Raw genomic sequence first — 24282 nt, 5'->3', positions numbered from 1 at the left:
CAACAAACTCCTAAGTATTTGAATCTTTTACCCCAAAAGAGAGAAAAGGAAGGAATGGACATTGCCACACGATCAATACACACACAGATTTATGCATACTCAGTTTGAATTTCCTAGTCATGTCAGATGCAGCTACTTACATCACTTTTTGTTGGCATTTTGCATAACTGGTGCATATCAAGTCATGTAGTTGAAGTCGGATGATTGCACCGGTAAAGGATAGAAGTCTATTTGTGATCAAGAGATTGAGATTTTATGAATAGATGACATGATCAGTTATTTATGTTGTCATTTCTAGCAACAAATGTTCTTGATGTTTTGTTTTATCATCTAAGTGATTTGGTTTACCAAAAGATAGGGTTTACCGACAATGATCTAAAGTTTGTGAATTAGGACTTTAACCGATAAAGCATAATTGTTTTGATTAGATCAGCCGATTGGCAATGGTTGGTAATTTGTGGTTTAGATGGTGACTTGTATGATGGAAAGATGTATGTGACCAGAACCAGAACTTGTGATGATTACCGAAAGGCATGGTTTCAATTTCTTATGAAGTTTTGCTAAGGTTTTAGTAGGTTTTAAGGACGGGTGAAGAAATCTTCAAACCGGTAATGATTTATGTTATGACGGTGATCGACAAAGAGTCTACTTAAGTTGGTAACACAACACAACCCGCATGAAAGATTTAATAGTTGTTTTAGCACGATTCAAGAAAGATTTTCTTGGAAACTAGCGAAATGCTTTGGAGAGTGTTTTGAGGATACAGATCAGATTTTCGTGATGAGTTATGATCAATCAACAATTGATATTGCATTGTAATTTGTTGATATTATTTGGATAGCGATATACGATGATTTTTTGTGATCTTATTGTAAATTCTTGATGTAATTAGGTTTTGTGACCGAGCTAGTTGAGATTACTATTTATGTAGACACAATTGATGTTTATTGAGTCGGTGGTCTTAGAGAATGTGTTAAGTCGTCCAAGTGAAGTGTGTAATTTGCTTGATAGTTGCAGAGTGTTGTGTATAACTAGATCTGATTAAGCAAGAAGAGAAGTGGAAGAAAATAGATAATTTTCTTACTATTGTTCCCTAATAGTTGCAGCAGGTTAAATCCCTTGACCGGGTAGGTTCTAATAGGCCTTAATCATTTAAGTCCCCTAATAGGGTAATCTCTCAAAAGAGCCTTAAATACTCTCATGAGTTTGATCCTAACAGATCATCAAGCTCCTAGTCGAGTTTCAAGGCAAATCCCCTAATCGGGTGACTCCTGACAGGGTCTTCTCTTAACCGGGCATATTGTAAGCTTCTAACAAGGTTAAGCTCCTAACAAGGTGTACTTCGAAAGAGTACAAATATTTGTGGGTGCCAACTCCCACCATGGTTTTTTCCCTATTTGGGCTTCCACGTCAAAACTTATGGTGTTGATGAATATTTTTTATATGATGTTCTTGTTTATATTTCATTTCATGCATTATTTTTTAGAAACCGGTTATGATGTTTTATCAAAGGTTACTAGTACGGATAAGAAGTTGTTTGAGAAAGTTTTTTATTTTGTTGATAAGGTTAATGAATTGGTAATTAATCAAGTTTATATGATTACTTTGGTGGTGAAAGTATTGGTAAATGATTTGATTAATGTGTTAAGCAAATTTGGTAAAGAGGTTATTAGATCTGATTACCGAAGTTGAGATATTTTTCAGATATGAGATAAGCTGAAATAAGTTTGATTTTGATTTTAAGTTGAATTGGTCTTAATACTGATTCAGCCCCCCTCTCAGTATTAACTGGATCCTCGTAGGATTAACAATTGGTATCAGAGCTTTAATCCTCTCTGTGTAGAAAGCCTAACTGCTTGAGGAAAATATTCTGAGGAATTCAAGATGATGAAGAAAGAGGGTCCCAAGTTCAACAAGGATAACTACAAATCTAGAAGGACAGGATAAAGATCTACATTAAATTTCTTGGTGCACAATATTGGAAGCAAGTTGAAACAACATATGTTGCTCCTACCACTACTCCCTTGACACCTGATGAACTTAGAGAATAACAAGATAACATCCAAGCCCTAGAAGCTATTTTAAGTACTTTAACTGATTCAAAATATATTGATGTTCAAGGATTGGAAACTATAGGTGAGGTTTGGGAAAAACTAGAGACAATCTATGGAGGAGATGAGCATGTTCAAAGAGATAAAGAGGAAAGCTTGAGAGGAAAGTTTGATGACATGAGAATGCTTGAAGGAGAGAATATTGGACAGTATGGTTAGAGAATCAAAGAAGTTGTTGGCATCATTAAGAGTGATAGAGGCAAAATAGAAGATGATACAATAGTAAGTAAAATGCTCAGAACTCTTCAACCTCAGTATGCTATTAGAGTATCGACAATCCAAGAAATTAGATCTATTGCAAAGGATAAGGTAATTGTTGATTCATTGATTGGTAAGCTTGCAACTTTTGAATTAAATAGTTTTGACAATAGTGTGACAAAATCTACTAAATCTGCCTTTAAAACTTTTGTTACCGGTTCATTTGCTAGAAAAGGAAAAGATATATATCAAAATCATGAGTGCAATACAAGTCATTGAAGTAACCAGGGAGATGAAGACAGTGAGATCAAGTGATGGAACTTGAAGCATTGTTAGCAAAGAGATTTCCAAGAGGCATTGGTAAGTATAGAGGAAAGTTACCTTTGAAGTGTTTCTCTTGTAATAAAATTGGTCATATTGCTGCTAACTGCCCTAACACTGATAAGAAAGAAAAGTTTACAAGATTCAAAGGAAAGGGAAAGAAACATTGTTATTTTGCAGTAGATGAAGGTGTGACCGATGAGGAGTCAGAAGAAGAAGATGATAGTGAAGAAATTGTGTTTGTAGTTGTGAAGGAGGAACTGTCTGATAAAAAGGCACTAGTATCTCATATGGAGAATAGTGATGAGTGGATTATAGATAGCAGTTGCTCACACCACATGATCGGAGACAAAAGTAATTTCATAACCCTTAATGAATTTGATGGAGGTGTTGTTAGATTTGGAAACAACTCTCCTTGCATGGTGAAATGTAAAGGTTCCATCTCTCTAAATGGAAAGAGTAATGTTGATGATATATTTTGGGTTGATGGTCTTAAGCATAATCTTTAAAGTGTTGGTCAACTCAATGATAAAGGTTATTTTCTTGAATTTAAGAGTGGAGTCTGTAGAATTCTTGGAAGTTATGGTGAATTTATTTCTACAGAGAAGCAAACTAGAGGTAACATTTCATTTGAACAGTAATGTTAATAATTGTCTGGTTGCAAGAATGGAGGACAATTGGTTATGGCATAGAAGATGTTGTCATGTTAATTTTGATAATCTGATTAAGATAAGTAAGTGTAAGAGGATTACCACAACTTGTCAAACCGGATAGTATGATATGCAAAGATTGTCAAATTGGTAAGATGACCTCTATTTCTTTCAAGAGCAAGAATGGTATTTTTGAGAATGTTTTAGATTTGGCATATATTGATCTTTGTGGCCCTATGATAACAAAGAGTTATTATGGTGATAGGTATTTCATGATCTTCAAACTATGACTATTCTAAAATGATGTGGGTAACATTTCTAAGAGAGAAATCATAAGCATTTAATAAATTTAAATCATTTAAAGCTCTCGTTGAGAAGAAAACAAGTAATAACTTGAAGCGTTTAAGATCAAACCAAGGTGGTGAATTCAAATTTGATGAATTTGTTAAGTATTGTGATGAATAGGGTATAAAGAGACAGATGCTAGCTCTGAGGACACCACAACAGAATGGCATTGCAGAAAGAATGAACCAAACAATAGTTGAAGTTGCAAGAACTATGTTATTATAGAGTAATATATCCAAAATGTTTTGGAGAGAAGTGGTCAGTACTATTGTATACACTCTTAACTAGAAACTGGTAAAAAGAGGTAACAATAAGACACCCTATGAGCTATAGTGTGGAAAAACTCCTTGTGTTAGTTATTTTAAAATCTTTGGAATTCAATGTTTTATCAAAAGAGATAACTACATTGAGAATGCAAAGTCTGATGAGGGATTTTTTTCTTGGTTACTCTTCTAAGAATAAAGTATATAAATGTTACAATAAGAGGACTGAGAAAATCATTGAAAGTGCTAATGTAAAAGTTGATGATTTATCTGATAAGTCTGAAGGTACAAGTAGATCTGAACTTGAAAAGGATGATAATGAGGAAAATTTTGTGATCATTGAACTGGAAGCAAAGAATAATGAACAATCGGCAAATGCAGAACTAGGTGCTCAACAAGTGAGCGATGATAGTGAAAATGAAGAATTTGATGAAGAAGATGCATAGCCGATACAAGCAATACCTAGATATGTCAGACTAAATCATTCACAAGAATAGATAATTGGTGATAAGAATGCAGGTGTGCAAACTAGGAGAAAGATCAGAGATAATTCATGTTTGATATCTACAATTGAACCCAAGACAGTTAAGGAAGCACTAAAGGATGATGGTTGGGTGAAGGAAAAGAATGAAGAATTAGATCAAATTGAGAAGAATCAGACATGGTCACTTGTTTCTAGATTGGAGGATAAAAATGTAATTGGAACAGAATGGGTCTTTATGAATAAAATGGATGAAGAAGGAAGGATTGTAAGAAAAAAGGCAAGGTTAGTCTGCAAAAGGGTATGCTCAAGAGGAAGGTGAGGAATGTGGTGAAACATTTGCACATGTTGCTAGATTGGAAGGTGTAAGAATGCTACTAGTATTTGCTGCATATAAAGGATTCAAAGTCTACCAAATGGATGTCAAGTCAGCCTTTCTAAATGGGATTCTAGAAGAAGAAGTATACATTGAACATCCTGATGGATATTCCTTGACCGATGATAAAGACATGGTGTGTAAATTGCACAAAGCTTTGTATGGTCTTAAGCAGGCACCTAGAGCATGGTATGAGAGATTACATGCACATTTGATCAAGGTTAGATTCCAACGTACCAGTCAGGATAGAAATATTTATTTTAAGACTAATGGAGACAAGATGTTGATAGCAGAAGTGTTTTTTGATGATATAATTTTTGGTGGCAATGATGATATATGTATGGACTTTGCTGATATAATGAAAAAGGAATTTGAAATGTCTCTAATCGGTGAAATTAAGTTCTTTATTGGCTTACAGGTCCAACAACTGGATGGTGGTATCTTTATTTGTCAAACCAAGTATATCAAAGAGGTGTTGAAGACTTTTGGCATGGAAGACTGCAAACTGGTAGGTACACCAATGATAACTGGTTGCAAGTTGTCAAAAGAAGATGATTCCCCTACTATTAGTGAAAAAGAGTACAGATCTATGATTGAAAAGCTACATTATGTTGTCCATAATAGACCGGATATTGCTCATGATGTTGGATTAGTTGCAAGATTTAAAAAAGAGCCTAAAGAAAGTCACATAGTGGTTGTGAAGAGAAATTTTCGGTATCTCAAAAGCATAGTAGACTATGGTTTATGGTGTCCCTATAAAGGTGATTCTACTTTGAATGTCTTTACTAATGTTGATTGGGCAGGTAATGTTGATGATTGGAAAAGCACAACCGATGGATATTTTCTACTTGGAGTAAGATTAGTGGCATGGACGAGCAAGAAACAAACTTGTGTTTCTCAATCTAAAGTTGAAGTTGAGTATGTTGTTGCATCCATGAATTGCACAGGCAATATGGATGAGACATATGCTAGAAGGATTCAAGATAGATATGTCAGAACTGGTGACTATCTATTGTGATAATACAAGTGCAATCATTATTTCTTTAAATCCTATGTTACATGCTAGAACCAAGCACATTGAACTAAACTATCATTTCATAAGGGAAAGAGTTCAAGATAAGGAAGTGAAGATGGAATATGTGAAGAGTAAAGATGATTTGGTTGATATTTTTACTAAACCCTTGCCGAAGGCTACTTTTGATTTTCTTAGAGGTAAACTAGGGGTTAGACCTCTACACCGAAAGAACTAGAATGATGAAGATCCATCAATCCTATGGATTTCTTGTCTATTTTATACTAAGGATTGATGAAGGTATAGGTTACTCCTTTGGGAAGCAAGTCTGATGTAAAATTCTGATTTAATACTCTATTATAATTTTCTAATTTATGTAGCAGAGATAGTGAAAGAGTCAGCAGCAAAATTAATGACAAGTGATGCATTTACATCTTTGGCATTTTTGTCAAAGGGGGAGAAGAAATGAATAGAAATCAGATTTGGTAGACACGTGAGAAGTTGAAGATCAGATTTAGTGGAGCATTGGTTTAGGGGGAGATGTAAAGGAGAGAACATGTGATATCGGCAAAAATGTTGTTGTTGATGATGATGATGATTGTATTCTGATTGTGTATCTGATTACTGTTGTTATCAATGCCAAAGGGGGAGATTGTTAGAATTTGGCATAACTGATGCAGATCAGGTCATGTAGTTGAAGTTGGATGACTACACTGGTAAAGGATAGAAGTCTATTTGTAATGAAGAGATTGAGATTCTATGAATAGATAACATGATCAATAATTTGTTGGTATTTTGGTTATGTTGATATGGTTTTTCCATTGATGTCAACACCTATTAACACTTATCAACTCTGGCACTTTGGAGAATTGGCAATGTTCACTAGCAAGCAAGTGACTTATGCACAGTCACTAGTATCTGGTACACTGACAGGATATATTATTCACCGACACTTGGAATGACATAGAAAACACTTGGTTATGTCGAAGACATCATTTGGACACTTTGTCTTGGAGAATTTTTCATTGATATATTTGTATTTGCATATTTGTTGTTATCGGCAAATAGGTCCAAAATAAGCACTGGCAGGCTTATCTATTCTAGATCAGCACGACACGCTTTGGAGATGATTTTGTTGTTATTGTAAATGCATTAAGCTGACATGTTGAATCAGATATTGCATCGGTTATTGATTTAATTGTAATTGATTTTATTGTAATATCTTTTAGAGCCGACCTACTAAAATTGGTCTTAGGTTATGGTATATATGTAAGATCTTATTTGTAAGATCGATATGCGATTGGAAAAAGGATTTGTAAGAAAGTATATGTGAGAATAAGTAGAGCTATACACACAGACATCATTTGAAGGTGAAGCAAGGTTTTTGTGAAGGCATATCAGAACTACACTGGTACTGAATCTAGCATATGAAGATGCTATTTTGAGTAGTACATCATTATTGGATTTAACCATCCAGTTGTAGTCAGTGTGACTCCTATTTGTGTTTGAGAAGTGAGCTCTAGGTGCTTGGCCTTTTTGCATGTGCAGACCCCATTTGTATACACATACTATCTGCAGTAGTATCATCTGATTCTGGGTAAGGTTTCCCACTGTGGTTTTTCCCCTTACAGGGTTTCCACGTATAAATATTGGTGTTATATGTTGTGGATGTTATTGTCTTTCTGTTTCATGTATTAATTTTTACCGGTACTGTAATTAATTGATAAATTGTCTACCGGCATAAAGTTTGGTTTATCGGTATTAAGCATTAAGGTTGGTTAAGTTGTTTTTGGTTTAAATTTATTTAACAACTGATTCACCCCCCCCCCCCCCCTCTTAGTTATCTCTAGGACCTAACAATTGGTATCAGAGCTTAGTCCTCTTTTTGCAGAAGTTTAATAGCTTGAGGAGATCCAATGTCTACTAACTATTTCAGGAAGGACAGTCCTAAACTTGAAGGAACCAACTATGGCATATGAAAGATCAGAATGGAGACACATATAAATTGCATTGGAAAGGACATCTGGGATGTTACAAAGAATGGCTATATTGCTCCTACTCAAAGTCAACCTAATCCACCTATCTCAGGAAAAGATGAGGAAAATGATTGCAAAGCAAGGGAAGCACTTTTGAGCGCATTATCAGATCAACAAATCATGGGATTATCAAATAGGTCTATTGCTAAAGCTATTTGGGATCATTTGGAAACATTGAATGAAGGAGATTCCACACTCAAAATTGCAAAAATTGAAAGCTTCCAGGTCAGGTATGAAAATCTGAAAATGGAAGAAGATGAAAGGATTTCTGCTTTTATGGAAAGAGTTAATGAAATTGTTTTGGGTATTAAATGTTGTGGAGGAACCTTAAGTGAAGATGAAATTGTTTCAAAAGTTTTAAGAGGATTTCCACTGGCATATAAAATGAAAGTTATTGCTATAAATGAGTTGAGAACAATGCCTAATACATCAGTAACTAGGGACACACTGATTGGAAAACTTTCAGCTTTTGAAATTAAGGAATTTGGTCCTATTGCTACTATAAAGACAAATTTAGCTTTTAAGGCATCAACTTCATCTGCACCATCATTTGACAAATCTGATTGGAAAGACTTTTATGCAAGAGAACTTAAGGAAAGCAGGAGAGAAAATGAAGAACTTGAAGCACTATTTGCAAGGAAAATGCCTAAAGGTCCAGTTGGAAGTAAGTATGAAGGTAAAGCACCCTTTAAATGCTTTAACTATAATAAGATTGGTCATATGGCTTCAAGATGCCCTGATAGACATGCTAGACTAAGAGAAGAAGCTAGAAGAACATACAAACCTAACCCTGAATATCAGAGATACAGATTTAAGAAGAATAAAGATAAATATTGTTATCTTGCTGATGAAGGAGTCACTGATGATTCTGATGAGGATCCGATAGATAATGGATGGGTCTTTGTTTCTATAACAGAAGATCAACTAACACCTACTGTTCAACCGGTAGAGCAGGCCTTGGCAGCTAAAGTTGAAGTTAAGGATGAATGGATCATTGACTTAGGATATTCACATCATATGACTGGTGATAAAGGTAAATTCTTGAACTTTCAGGAGTATAATGGAGGTCTGGTAAGATTTGGAGATGATAAAGCTTGTTTGATCAAAGGAAAATGTACTATATCTCTTGATGGTAAGCATAATACTGACAATTTTTACTATGTAGAAGGTTTAAAGCATAATATTTTGAGTGTTGGTCAATTAGTTGAGAAAGGATTTCAGTTACAATTCAAGAATGGAAAATGCAAAATTATGAATAGAACTGGTTTGGAAATTGCAACTGGTAATCAAACTAGAGGTAATATCTTTCATTTGAATAATAGTGAAAAGACATGCTTGATTGCACATATTGATGAAAGTTGGTTATGGCATAAGAGACTTTGTCATGTAAATTTTGATTGCATGGTAAAAATCAGTACTACTAAGGCAGTTAGAGACTTACCTAAGATTGTTAAACCTCACAATTCAGTATGTAAGGAATGTCAATTTGGAAAACAAATTAGAGCATCTTTTAAAAGTATTCCAGAAAAATCCAATAATGCTCTTGACTTAAATCACACTGATTTATGTGGTCCAGCTAGAACTAAAATCTTACAAGGTGATCAATATTTCATGCTAATCATTGATGACTATTCTAGAATGTGTTGGGTTACTTTTCTCAGAGAAAAATTAGAAGCACTTGGGAAGTTCAAACTATTCAAGGTAATGGTAGAAAATGAAACCAGTAAGAAAATCAAATGTCTGAGATCAGATCAAGGAGGTGAATTCACATCTAAGGAATTTAAAGCATTCTATGAAGTGAATGGAATTAGAAGATAGTTATCAGCACCTTGAACACCACAGTAGAATGGAGTTGTAGAAAGTAAAAATAGAACTATCTTGGATGTAGCTAGAAGTATGTTATCAGAAGCAAATCTACCACATGTATATTGGAGAGAGGCAGTAAGCACAACGGTCTATACATTCAACAAAGTTCACATCAAAGGTGAAACCGATAAGACCCCTCATGAACTATGGTTTGGCATTACTCCTACTCTTAAATATTTCAAAATATTTGGAAGCAAATGCTATATTAGGAGAGATGAGTATATTGAAAAATTTGATCCTAGAAGTGATGAAGGAATATTTCTTGACTATTCATCTAAGAGCAAAGCATATAGATGTTTTAACAAGAGATTGCAGAAAATTGTTGAGAGTACAAATGTGAAAATTGATGAACAGTTCAGAGGAACTTCAAGGTATATAGACTCTGAACCGGCAATAGAAATACTGACAAATGAACCTACATTGAATCCACTGGTACAGAATGAAGATCCAGTTACACCGGTATCATCTAAAAATTCCACTATAACTGAGGAACAACAGCAAACGAAGACACCCTAGTATGTAAGATTGAACCACTTGGAAAATCAGATAATTGGGAACAAGTATCAAGGAGTTATGACAAGAGGAAGAATGGAAAATGAAGAGGTATGTCTTATTTCTCAAATTGAACCATCATCAATTAATGAGGCATGTGAAGATAAACACTGGATTAAAGCTATGGAAGAGGAACTAGAACAAATTGAGAAGAATAACACATGGACATTAGTTCTCTGGCCTAAAGACAAAAATGTGATTGGAACAAAATGGGTATTCAAAAACAAACTTAATGGTAAGGTAATTAGAAATAAAGAAAGATTAGTGTGTAAGGGATATTCTCAGAAAGAAGGAATTGATTATAATGAAACCTTTGCACCGGTAGTTAGAATCGAGGCAGTCAGATTATTCTTGGCTTTTGCAGCACACAAGAACTACAAAGTATATCAAATGGATATTAAATGTGCATTTTTGAATGGAGATCTTGAAGAAGAAGTTTACATTGAACAACTTGATAGATTTTCTTTGACATATAACAAAGATATTGTTTGCGGGTTAAGGATGTATGGGTTGAAGCAAGCTCCAAGAGCTTGGTATGCTAGATTGCATAAATATCTTTTGAAGATTGGTTTTTCCAAAGGTAATGCTAACAATAACTTATACTATAAAACGACTAATGATGACATCTTGGTTATAGAAGTTTTTGTTGATGATATAAGCTTTGGAGGAGAAGATGGATTATGTATAGACTTTTCTATTAAAATGCAACAATAATTTGAAATGTCTATGATTGGAGAGATAAAATTATTTTTAGGATTGCAGATTTCACAGACTGATAAAGGTATATTCTTGAGTCAATCCAAGTACTTGAAGGAGTTACTAGAGAAATTTGGGATGGAGAACTCTAAATTGGTAAGCACACCTATGACTACAAATGACAAATTATCACTAAGGGATGGATCTACACCTGTTAATCTGACTAGGTACAAATCTATGATAGGAGGTTTACTATATTTGACACAAACAAGACCTGATATTATGAATGCAGTATGTATTGTTTCAAGATTTCAAAGTAATCCTAGAGAAAATCATGAATCAGTAGTAAAAATGATTTTCCGGTACTTACAAGGTATTACAAATCTTGGTTTATGGTATCCTAGAGATGAAAAATTTGAATTATGTGCATACACATATGCAAATTGGGTAGGAGATGTGGATGACAGAAAAAGCCCCACCAGTGGAGCATTTTTTCTTGGAAGCGGATTAATTACTTGGTTGAGTAAGAAATAAAGTTGCACATCTTTATCAATAGTAGAATCAGAATATGTTGCAGCAGCAACTAACTGTATATAGGAATTATGGCTTAAGCAAATATTGAAGGACATAAAGGTAAAATGCAAGGAACCTATAACTATCTATTGTGATAACACTGCAGCAATTGATATATCTAAGAATCCGATACTACATTCTAAAACTAAACATGTTTCTATCAAATTGAATTTTTTGAAAGAGAATGTTGAAGCAAAAGAAGTAAAACTGGTTTATGTGAATACTAAAGAGAAGATTGCAGATATTTTCACTAAGCCTTTGCCTAAGGAGACTTTTGAATATCTCAGAGATGAGCTTGGGGTCATACCCCCACCAATAGAGACTTAGATAGTTGATGTTTGTCATCAACCGTTAGAATTAGCAAATAAATCTTTTACTCCATCTTTGATGAGGAGAGCTACTTGTCAGGGGAAGTAGTTGGTATACTGAATTGGTTGGTATTTTGTATTTCAACCTAGCTTTTGTATTGGTTTTGGCATTTGATGTCAAAGGGGGAGAGATTGATATGGAAAAACACAAGGAAAACACATGTTACTCTCAAGGGGAGAGATTGCTACTTTAGAAGAGATTGATTACTCTTTGTATCTGAATTTTGATTTCTGGTTATGACCTCTTTTGGGAGATTGTTGGTTTTTGGTATTTGGCATTTCTGTTTTGGCACTTTGATGGTTTTTCCATCTTGTGTTGCCATCAATACCAAAGGGGGAGATTGTTGGTATTTTGGTTATGTTGATATGGTTTTGTCATTTATGTCAACACCTATTAACACTAATCAACTCTACCACTTTGGAGAATTGGCAATGTTCACCAGCAAGCAAGTGACTTATGCACAGTCACGAGTATCTGGTACACCAGCAGGATATATTGTTCACTGACACTTGGAATGACATAGAAAAAACTTGGTTATGTCGAAGACATCGTTTGGACACTTTGTCTTGGAGATTTTTTCATTGATATATTTGTATTTGCATATTTGTTGTTAATGGCAAATAGGTCCAAAATAAGCACCGACAAACTTATCTATTCCAGATCAGCACAACATGCTTTGGAGATGATTTTGTTGTTATTGTAAATGCATTAAGCCGACATGTTGAATTGGATATTGCATCGGTTATTGATTTACTTGTAATATCTTTTAGAGCCGACCTACTAAAATTGGTCTTAGGTTATGGTATATATGTAAGATCTTATTTGTAAGATCGATATGCGATTGGAAAAAGGAATCGTAAGAAGGTATATGTGAGAATAAGCAGAGCTATACATGTAGACATCATTTGAAGGTGAAGCAAGGTTTTTGTGAAGGCATATCAGAACTACACTGGTACTGAATCCAGCATATGAAGATGCTATTTTGAGCAGTACATCATTATTGGATTTAACCATCCAATTGTAGTTAGTGTGACTCATATTTGTGTTTGAGCAGTGAGTGCTAGGCGCTTGGCCTTTTTACATGTGCAGACCCCATTTGTATACACATACTATCTGCATTAGTATCATCTGATTCTGGGTAAGGTTTCCCATTGTGGTTTTTCCCCTTACAGGGTTTCCACGTATAAATATTGGTGTTATGTGTTGTGGATGTTATTGTCTTTCTGTTTCATGCATTAATTTTTACTGGTACTGTAATTAACTAATAAATTGTCTACTGGCATAAAGTTTGGTTTATCGGTATTAAGCATTAAGGTTGGTTAAGTTGTTTTTGGTTTGAATTTATTTGACAATTAATTCACCCCCCCCCGTCTTAGTTGTCTCCGAGACCTAACATAATTTGTGTTGTCATTGCTAGCAATATATTTTCCTGATGTGTTGTTTTATCATCTAAGTGATTTGGTTTACGGGAAGACAGGGTTTACCGACAGTGATCTAAAGTCTGTGAATTAGGACTTTAACCGGTGAAGCAGAATTGTTTTGATTGGATCGGTCGATTGGCAATGATTGGTGATTTGTGGTTTGGATGGTGAATTTATATGATGGAAAGATGTATGTGACCAGAATCGAAACTTGTGATGATCGTCGGAAGGCGTGTTTTCAATTTCTGATGAAGTTTTGCTAAGGTTTTAGTATGGTTTAAGGACCGATGAAGAAATCTTCAAACCGGTAATGATTTATGTTATGAACGTGATCGACAATGAGTCTACTTAAGTTGGTAACACGACACAACCCACATGAAAGATTTAATAGTTGTTTTAGCATGATTTAAGGAAGATTTTCTTGGAAACCAACGAAATGCTTTGGAGAGTGTTTTGAAGATACAGATCGGATTTTTGTGATGAGTTATTATCAATCAATGATTGATATTGTATTGTAATTTGTTGTTATGATCTGGATAGCGATCTACAATGATCTTTTGTGATCTTATTGTAAATTCTTGATGTAATTAGGTTTTGTGGCCAAGCTAGTTGAGATGGCTATTTATGTAGACACAATTGATGTTTATTGAGTCGATGTTCTTAGAGAATATGTTAAGCCATCCAAGTGAAGTGTGTAATCTACCTGAGAGTTGCAGAGTGTTGTGTATAACTGGATCTGATCAAGGAAGCAGAGAAGTGCAATAAAATAGATCATTTTCTTTCGATTCTTCACTAACAGTTGTCGCAAGTTATATCCCTTGACCGAGTAGGTTCTAACAGGCCTTATCATTTAAGTCCCCTAACAGGGCAGCTCTCAAAAGAGTGTTAAATCCTCTCACAAGGTTGATCCTAACAGATCATCAAGCTCCTAATCGAGTTGCAAGGCAAATCCCTTAACCAGGTGACTCCTGACAGGGTCTGCTCTTAATCAAGCATATTGTAAGCTTCTAACAAGGCTAAACTCCTAATAGGGCGTACTTCAAAAAAGAACAAATATTTGTGGGTGCCAACTCCCACCATGGTTTTTTCCCTATTTGGGTTTCCATGTCAAAAACTTATGGTGTTCATGTGTGGAATGTTTTTCATGTGATGTTCTTGTTTATATTTCATTTCATGCATTATTTTTGAGAAACCGATTATGATGTTTTATCATAAGTTTATCAGAGGTTACCGATATTGATAAGAAGTTGTTTGAGATTTTTTTATATCTTATTGATAAGGTTAATGAATTGGTAATTGATCAAGTTTATATGATTACTTTGGTGGTGAAATTATTGGTAAATGATTTGATTAATGTGTTAAGCAAATATGGTAAAGAGGTTATTAGATCTGATTACAGAAGGAGAGATATTTTCAGATCTGAGGTAAGCTGAAATAAGTTTGATTTCGAGTTTAAGTTGAATTGGTCTTAATACCATTTCACCCCCCCTCTTAGTATTTACCCCAAAAGAGAGAAAAAGAAGGAATGGACATTGCCACACGATCAATACACACACAGATTTATGCATACTCAGTTTGAATTTCCTAGTCATGTCAGATGCAGCTACTTACATCCCTTTTAAGATATGCAAATTCAACCTTCCATAAGGTCTCCTAATTATTACAAATGCAACTGTAAATCCCAAATTCCTTGAAAGATATGATTTTCTCAAACAATCTTTTCTTACATGCATAATCACACATATACAAATGACCAACAATTCTATTGGGTACCCATATGTCACTAGTTAACTTCATTACATTTCACATAGGAGATTAAAATAAGGGAAAGGCATAATTAAGCTACTATTATATATGCAGATGCATCACATAAAAGTTCTTCAATTTCACCTCATGATCTATAAAAAAATATTCCTAAATACATAATACAAACACTTAGTCTTATTATTTGTAGGAAGTTCAACATCACAGGCTAATTTTATGAACATAGTATTAGTTAAGAGGATACACACAATCTTTTCTCATTCTACAACATATTTATTTCTATATAAGGATAACAACCTTTATTATTCAAGTAAGCACTAGAAATTTACAAATCAAGCAAGATCGGATAGGATCATATAGACATTCCTATCATTCTAGAGACATGCATATGAAATGAATACACATTTTGCTTAAAATTATGATTCCTAGAAGGGATTAGAGAGAAACACAAAGCATAGACATCTAAGATTCCCAAGGTTCCAATGACACTTCTTCCAACACAAATCTCAAAGAGTAACTTAATTCAAAATAACATCAAAGCACATTCACAAGACTAAGAGAAACAACCTTAACCAAAGATCCCGGTGTTTGCAACATGGGCTCTGATACCAGATGTAATACCCACCAAAATACCCTAGAGAAATTAAACAACTAACATTCTAATGGAGATAAATTTTATTTTAGATAACATATAATGCAACACATAACATCATGGGTGAAGTACATTCATTAACATCTAATTACTAAGTACATGAAACATATCACATAAATTCATAAATCTATTACACAAATGGAAAATTAAACATAACATCACTACCATCTCCCTAGGGTATCTCAACGTCATTACCTTCTATCGACTTAAGCAATACAACTACTCTTAATCATTGCAACACTTAAGATTTCCATTACCAATTTAAAAGACACTATTTCCTAACTTCCATGATAGACATATAACTATCTTCTATGCCAACATGCTATGCTATTCTTCTAATGCAACCTAGTACATTACTTAGTCCATTTATCAACCAATTCTGATGATCCTAAAATCCATAACCATTCCCTATACTAGAATGATCTCATACCATCTATTATGATTATCTACTCATAATGTATAAGCTATAGTTTATTCTTTAAGCAACATGATAAATAATTTCCTTATTTCTTTACTTAAGCATGAACAAGCACAACATCACAATAATTCCTTCAATCATAGAGTTCATTTATTAACTTACAAACATATAACAATAGAAATCCATTTCTTTCAATATAAGTACATAGAATTCATCATATACAAACCATATCTATTTAAAATATAAATCCATTTCAAATTCCAAGAACATGAAACCATCTCTTGCCATATGCACATACATCTCCAACATCTCATAGCCACTTTTACAAACTATGACAAAAATCCAAATACCATCTACAATCTACTCATAATTTGAAATTATGTAATAATACATCATGAGCTTAGCTCGTCCTAATACATAATCCCATCTACTAGATACAAGATATTTCATTACATGGAGCCAAGATATCCATTACATAAATCTGCTGCAAGGTACATCCATAAGCCATCATAAAGAAGAATCCACATCCAAGCACAAAGATTCCAAGAGAACATCCTAATGGCTAAAAAGCACCAACCACCTGACCATGTGGAACCCAAGAAACCATCCCCCGTGATAGGAGATGACACAAGATCCCAATACACACTCTAAACCTATGATGTCACCTATAGCCAAAGAGACTAAACCTCATGTGGACTCTCATGCAAGAACCAACTACAACATAGAAAGAATAAACTCCCAGACGCGCACAATCCAACAAGATATATAAGAAACCAATAAGGCATAAACATAAATCATCAAGGGAACACATGTAGGAGTGGAGTGTCATCACATGCTATCCTCCAAACATTGCCAAACGACACTAGGACATAGCATCACCCGATAGACATGTAGAGCCATTTTCCCTATTAGAGAACCAAGGGAGTATGACTTACCACCGCAGTGGCCTTCCCATGCCCATCCTAAAACATCCTCCCTAGGATCAAATCATGGGATCCAAACTAAATTAATTATCTTGATTATTGAATTTTCCCAAACCCATAAGTTTATTATTAATGTTATCACTTGATTAATAATAAGTAAAAACCTCCATGTGCCCTGCAGTCTAGACGAAAGGCTTATCAACTTATCCTCCTATCTCTCATGACTTTGGTCATCACATGAAATCCCACTCCCCATAACATGTCCCAAACAATAAATGCAACAAGAGGCTCATATCAACAATTAAATCTAAAATCATTACCATCATACACATACATGGTCATCTAAAGGTCATAAATCCAAATAAACATCAAGGAGCCTCACAACATAGAAATGCATCAATAAGATAATCAAGTCTGCTCATTAAATGAAATAAGTATCCATAGAAAGGCACATCAACTTGTTGGACTGAGAACAATAAACAACTCTCTCTACCATGGCTTCTCAACACAATAGAGGCATAACTCCAAAAACATTTCTACAACAACGTAGAAGCGAAAACCATAAAAGATTCATCAAATAGAGCAAATGCATAATCTAGAAATCATCATAAAATATCCAAAAGGCCTCTAGTATGAAATCCAAATGTGAAAATGACATCACAAATGACAAACTAGAAAGATACTAAAAAAAGACAGTTTAGTGCATATGTTCATTGTTTTAGCGCATACGTCAATTCTTTTACCGCGTTTATCAGTTTCTAAAGTGCATTTGTCCTTTGTTCTAGTGTGTTTGTTCACTGTAGTAGCGCATTTGTTAAACAAATTAGCGCATACATTAAGTCGTTTAGCATGTTTGCACAATATTTTAGCACATTTGTTCCAGAGAATAGAAAATACAAAAAAAACAACTAAGTTTCAAACTTAAATTGAAAATCACAGAAAAATAATTAAGCACTTAAATCAAATAGCTCAAAGTCACCTTGAAAAGACTCAATACCAGTAACAAACAGAATACAAAATTATTAACTTAAGAAGGAGAAATTGAATCTCGATAACCAAGAGCTTCCAACTCAATTCACAGAGTGCTCTGAACCAAATAATGCTCATTCCCAAATCATAGTTTCACTCAAGGAGAACTAGGGTATCCCTCTAATCAAATCAAAATAAGAAAATAACAGAGAAATCTTCAAAAACTCCCTCACAGCAAAATCAATCAAATCTCTTCAAATCTAATACAAACTCTCCCAAAATCTCTACTGACAAACATATCTCCCTTTATCACTCAAAAGATAACATTCGCCAAAGAAGAGATTCAAATCTTCACAAAATCAAAATGATAAAAAATGCAGAGTTGTGTGTTCAAGACAAACCAAACCAGCCAATAGAAAAAATAGTATTTTTCCCAAGACCTATAGTTCAACTTTATATTAAAGTCTATGCACACGAATATTTCTCCAAAACTATAGTCCAAACTATATAATAAATCTTTTTCCCCAAATAAAAGCCACAAACAACAATTTTTGCAAACACGGAGAATACAAAGAAATGTAAATCTTTACAAGAGACAAGAGCTCCAACCTAGAAATAGAAGTTATGGAATAAATTTGACGAAGAGCTCCAAATCCAAATCCAAACCACAAGCTCCAACAATCCAAGCCAAAACCAAAAACGAAATCCAAATGTTGCAGAAAAAGTTCAAGAATGGTAACCCAACACAAAGCTTAGGCTACTGAATAAAAAGAATTTAAGTCCAAAACACTAGCCTCAAACTAGCCAATCAAAATAATCCTTAAAACAATATATATCTTACCTACCCATCATATATTATATTTTATTTGCCCAATACATTCACAACCAATAAGAATAAATGGTAGGTAGAGAATAATATAAAACTTATTCTCATGTATAAATAGAATATTGCAAATATTATTTACCAATGTATAAATAGAATCAAGCCCACATAAAATAAACTATGGGCTATTAATTAAATATAATGTCATAAATAATCAAGCCAGTAGCATTTAACAATAGGTGGGAAATATAATAAACTCATTTACTCTTTTAACGATAGAAATAGCTAAAATTATATAAAATATTATTTACCAAGTAACAAGAGAAATGTAATAAGATATTATAAAGTATTGATTACCAATGCACAAACAATAATGACCATGCCCTATTAAATATCTAAGGGCCCTTTAAAATAAAACCAATTAAATAATTAAATACAAGTTGCCAAGGCTAATAAAATCAAAGCCAGCTAAATAAATATAAAATAACCAAGGCTCAGTAAATAAATTAAAAGTGATGTGAGGAAATTTGTTGAAACATGCACTATTTGTCAAAAAGCCAAAGGCACTTCCACTAATGTAGGTTTGTATCAACCACTACCCATACCTACAAGGCCTTGGGAAAGTTGTAGTATGGATTTTGTAATGGGATTGCCTAGGACTAAAAAAGGCTTTGATATCATCTTTGTTGTTGTAGATAGGTTCAACAAGATGGCACATTTCTTGCCATGTAATAGTACAAGTGATGCAACCTATGTAGAAAATTTGTTTTTCAAAGAGATTGTAAGGATACATGGGCTTTCTCTAACAATTGTGTCTGATAGGGATGTGAAATTCATTGGCCTTTTTTGGAGAACCTTATGGAAGAGGTTGGGAACAAACTTGAACTTTAGTTTAGCCTACCATCCACAAACAGATGGGCAAACTGAAGTTGTGAATATGTCCTTGGGAAACCTATTGAGATGCTTGACAAAGAAACATGGAGAGAAGTGGGATGTTGTACTTCCAAAAGTTGAATTTGCATTCAATGATTCTGTGAATAGGAGTACAGGAAGGAGTCCATTTTAGATTGTGTATGGGTAGAATCCAAGACACATCTTGGAGTTGAGAGACCTTCCACATGATGGGAAAACAAGTGCTCATGGTGAACAATTTGCTGATAGCATGAAGGAAGTGCATGATCAAGTAAGGCTAGCCCTCCAAAACAGTTCACAAAAGTACAAGGAACTTGCTGATAAGAAGAGGAGGGATGTACAATTTCAGATTGCTGATATGGTGTGGGTGTACCTGAGGAAAGAAAGATTACCAAAGGGGAAGCATACAAAGTTACTCATGAAGAAAGTGGGTCCTTGCAAGGTTTTGAAGAAACATGGGTTGAATGCCTATGAGATATATCTTCCCTCTAACCTTGGTATTTCTCCTATCTTTAATGTATGTGATCTAACACCCTATAAAGGGCATGTTGTTGTAGGTACAGACTTTCATGTGGAGGAGATTCAAGAGGACATTGCTGATATACCTCCTCATGCACCAAAGAAGCTTGAAAAGATCATTGATGAAAGGGTCATCAAGAAGACCAGAAATAAAGAATACAAATAATATCTTGTGAAATGGGTAGGACACCCTATAGAAGAGGCAGTATGGATGAATGAGGCATAAATTATGAAGCATGGTACTTCATTGGACCAACTTATCTCATGTGGAAATGAGATCAGCCCACCCCAGGAGTATGGTGCAGGGGCACAAGCCTAAAAATTCATCATTTCCTCTTTCATTATTTCATGTTTTTGTTTCAAGGTTTTGTAAAGGATCTAAGAATCCTATGTTCATGTTTTGTTTTGAAAATAAAGTCCTAATAGTCCATTTTGTAAGACCTAGTGGCCTAGGGTGCATTATAAACCCTATGGTCAACTATGGTCAAAGGGATTTGGGATGTGTAGATTTAGTGAGTTATGTGTATTTTGGTATATTTAGGTCCAAGATAATATGTTTAGGCTCCTAGGTCTATGTTTGAAGTTAATTTGTTGGCAAATTGCAAAATTGTCAAAAATTGACAAAATGTGCCAACTTGGTGAACAACTTTTTGAAAAGTTGTTAAAATCAGTTCCCAACATTCACAACCACTTTGTTTAGGTTGGAAAATGTTGAAATGGCTATATAATTCCTAAAAAACCTCTTTTAAGGTTGTTGTGTGTGGGCATTTGTAATTTGACATTTTGAAGCAATAAAAAAATACTGCATTTTCTTGCAAATTTGTTGTTCTTTCGGTTGGTACGGAATTTCACAACCTCAAAACTGAAAAATTATTTCATGGGGAGTTAGAGGGGTGAAATTTATTTCTTTTGAGTCTAAATAGAGCTTCCAAGGTGGAGTTTTGAGTGAGTTATTGTGTAACAATCCAAAACAGCCTGTGAAAGGGCATAAACCAAGGGTTTCACCTTTTCTTTCCCTTTTCTTCCAATTTAATCATGGAAAAAGTATAAACTTGGTTGGATGGAATATTTTGGAGTGTAATATGATATTGAAGAGGTTTTAGACTAGGATAATGTGGTTGGAGAATATTTTCTTCAAGTTTGAAGCCAGGCATCCCCATGTGACTGGCATATGGTGGTGAAGAAGACTTTGGCATTTCCCCATAATTTTTTATCAGATGCAAACCAAGACTTGTAACTTTTTATTTGGTGATTTTTTGAGTTCCCCAAGGTGTTCCAAATTGTGACCTTGAGAAATTTCCAATTGGAAGGGTAGTTCCTTTGTTAATGTGCTCATTTAGCCTCATTTAGCCTAGTTGAGGGTTTACTACAAATGGTATTTGTATGAGGTTCCAGATCAAACCCTTTTGGAAAAAGTTATGTCCTAGTTTTTTAATGGTGAATATAAAATAAAATTGCTTTGTCCTTTGTATTTTTTGGGAGAGAAACCAAAAAGTCACTTATGAGGGCTAGTCGGCTAGAATAGCCATTTTGCACTTTGACCCCTTTGAGACTTGATCAACCCAATCTGAGGGTTGTTTACCATAATTGGAGGTTTTTGGATCCTAATAAACTTTATTTTAGTCTTTGTGGACTTTTAGAACCATTTTGGAGGGGTGTGAGCCATTTGAGCAACTTTTGAGCACTTTGCCTGTGGGGTTGACAAACCAAAGTTGATAGCCTTTGTAAAATGTCTCAGTGGGGGGTTATGGGGATGAAAACCACGAGCCAAAGGGTTATTTATGGTGGTGATAAGAGGTTGTTTTCTCAAGTGGTGGGCGCGGGAAGCATGGAGACATCTAGGGCATCCGTGTCTTTCAAACCAACGGGCACTTTGGAAATTGCTGGCAAGGATACGGTGAATACGGCTAATAAGGTCCACTCTCTTTCAAGTCTGGTAAAAGGTAAAAGGGTTGTTGAAGCCCTAGTGAAAGAAGTATGGTTTCCTCTTCCGTGTTTTGATTATAGAGGTTCTTTTTTGGCAGAAAGGGCTTCAAGGTTACGCTCTGTTGCACTCTTGGGGGAATTCTGGGGTCCTCAAACTAATTTGTCTAAGTTGCATTCTAAATTGAGGAAACGTTGGTCTGCATTAGATTATTTTCAGTTATTATCAGTGAATTCCTTTGTATTTGTCTTTAACTCCCCTCATTTTAGGGATGTACTTGTGAATCCGTTTCATTGGTTTGGTAATAATTTGATTATGGTATCTGCTTGGAAGCCTTTTTTTGTCCTAGAATGGGTCAAGCCTAAGAATATTCTAGTTTGGTTTGGGTTGCCTAAACTACCCTTCGAATTAATGGACCCAAAAGTTTTGAAATCGATAGGAGATAATTTTGGGAACTTTTTGACATCTAAATCTGATTTTGTGGAAGGGAAGGTTCTGGTAAAAATTTGTGTGTTGGTTTCCCCTACTTCCGTGTGTCCGATTTCATGTAATATCAAGTCAAATGAGGGTATTTGGAAACAATCTATTGACAAGTTGGATAATGACCTTATTCAAAATACAATTATGGTGGATGCCCCTTTGTTCTTGGATTTTCATAATAATTCCAAATCTGTTACATATACTAAGGGTGGCTTTGATATCCCTGTGAATCTTATTCCTACTAAAGCTCCTTCTATCCATGTCTCTTTTGATTCTGATTATCAGTCAAAGGAGGGTCCCTATTGGTGTAAATAATTATTCATCCTGGATATTATTACACTTACTTAAGTTTACTTAGGATAATGCATTTCATAGTAGTTTGGATATGAGACACTTGGGTGTTTGTGCCACATTGGGATAGTGTGTGTACGAGAAATTCCACCTTTTATGGTGTTGATCTTGTTATTACACTATCATATCCACTTATTGTGGAGTGATAATTCCACCTTTGGTGGGTGATCCACCTCATGTGGAATATTATATTATTTCTCCTACCTACCCACACCTATTTCCTACCTACCCTTGTTTCTTATTGAGCCACATGTCATATTTGTGTGCTCATACATATCCCTAGCCTTACCTATATAAGCAGGCTCTTCTACATTGTATGTAGCTATGTTATTGATCATTTCTATTGATGAGAATACAGTTTATTCTTGTCCCATATTATGTCTCTATTTTGTACATTTCATTGAGCTCTTGATCTTGGAAAAATCCAACATGGTATCAGAGCCATTGGGGCTTCATTGATTCGTCTTGAAGAGGCATTATTGCGACATCAAGAGGCAGATTTGAGGAGCAGCATCTTTTGGAGGCGTCCTAGACCAGATCCGACCCCGCCATTGCGTCCAGAAGGCCGTTTCCATGAATTTTGGTTATAAAGTTGGCCTATTTTGGTGAGAAATTTTTTTTCTCCAATTTTGCTTGTGTCGTACGGATTTTCGGAATATTATTGTATTTTTTCGAAAAAAAAAATTTCCTTTTTCTGAAATTTTTTTTTCAAAAATAAAAAAAAATAAAAAAAAAAAAAAATTGAAAAAAAATCATCAAAAAAAAAGAGGAAAAAAAAAAAAAAAAAAAAAGCATTTGTTTGGGGGTCCGCAGACCCCCGTACCCCCGTGACCCACAGGTTGTAGGTTTCTGCGCACCGTACCAGCTAACACGTACCTGTCTACAGGTCTGCGCACTGGCCGTACCCTGTGCATCGTCCCAGCCGACCGTGCCCGCAGTCCCGCTGGTACGCTGCACCGCCGCCACCAGCGGCACCCGCCACGCCGCCTCTCCGCGCTGAAGCCCGCACCTAGCGCTGGCCCCTGCTAGCCCTCGCCTCCGCTCACCCATCACCGTCGGCACCGCTCGTCCGCAACCGCAGGCTTCCTCTCAGGCAGTGCCTCCTCCGCCACGCGGACTCCAGGCCGACGAATCCATGCCCACCACGTGGCAGAAGGCCACTAGCCCATGGACATACAAACACAGACACGCAAACATCCATACAACCCGAACATTGTGCCACGTCAGACTTTTGTACGCACAGTCATCTTTCCGTACAGTACGGAATACATAGTCAG

At 35.1% G+C, this 24282-nt stretch overlaps 1 protein-coding gene across 1 annotated transcript in view; it reads right to left on the bottom strand.

Moving 5' to 3' along the window:
• LOC131073613 (naringenin,2-oxoglutarate 3-dioxygenase) overlaps positions 1-24055 on the bottom strand; it is a 49992-nt gene extending 25937 nt beyond the window's left edge. Inside the window, exon 1 of the mRNA XM_058010089.2 lies at positions 23842-24055. Coding sequence (XP_057866072.2) covers positions 23842-24055 — 214 coding nt within the window. The remainder of the gene's footprint in view (positions 1-23841) is intronic.
• Positions 24056-24282: the final 227 nt, after the last annotated feature.

The sequence above is a fragment of the Cryptomeria japonica genome, chromosome 11 (assembly GCF_030272615.1).
Source record: "Cryptomeria japonica chromosome 11, Sugi_1.0, whole genome shotgun sequence".
Lineage (NCBI taxonomy): Eukaryota > Viridiplantae > Streptophyta > Pinopsida > Cupressales > Cupressaceae > Cryptomeria > Cryptomeria japonica.
The sequence above is the reverse complement of the archived record's forward strand: the minus strand, read 5'-3'. Positions and strand labels throughout refer to the sequence as shown.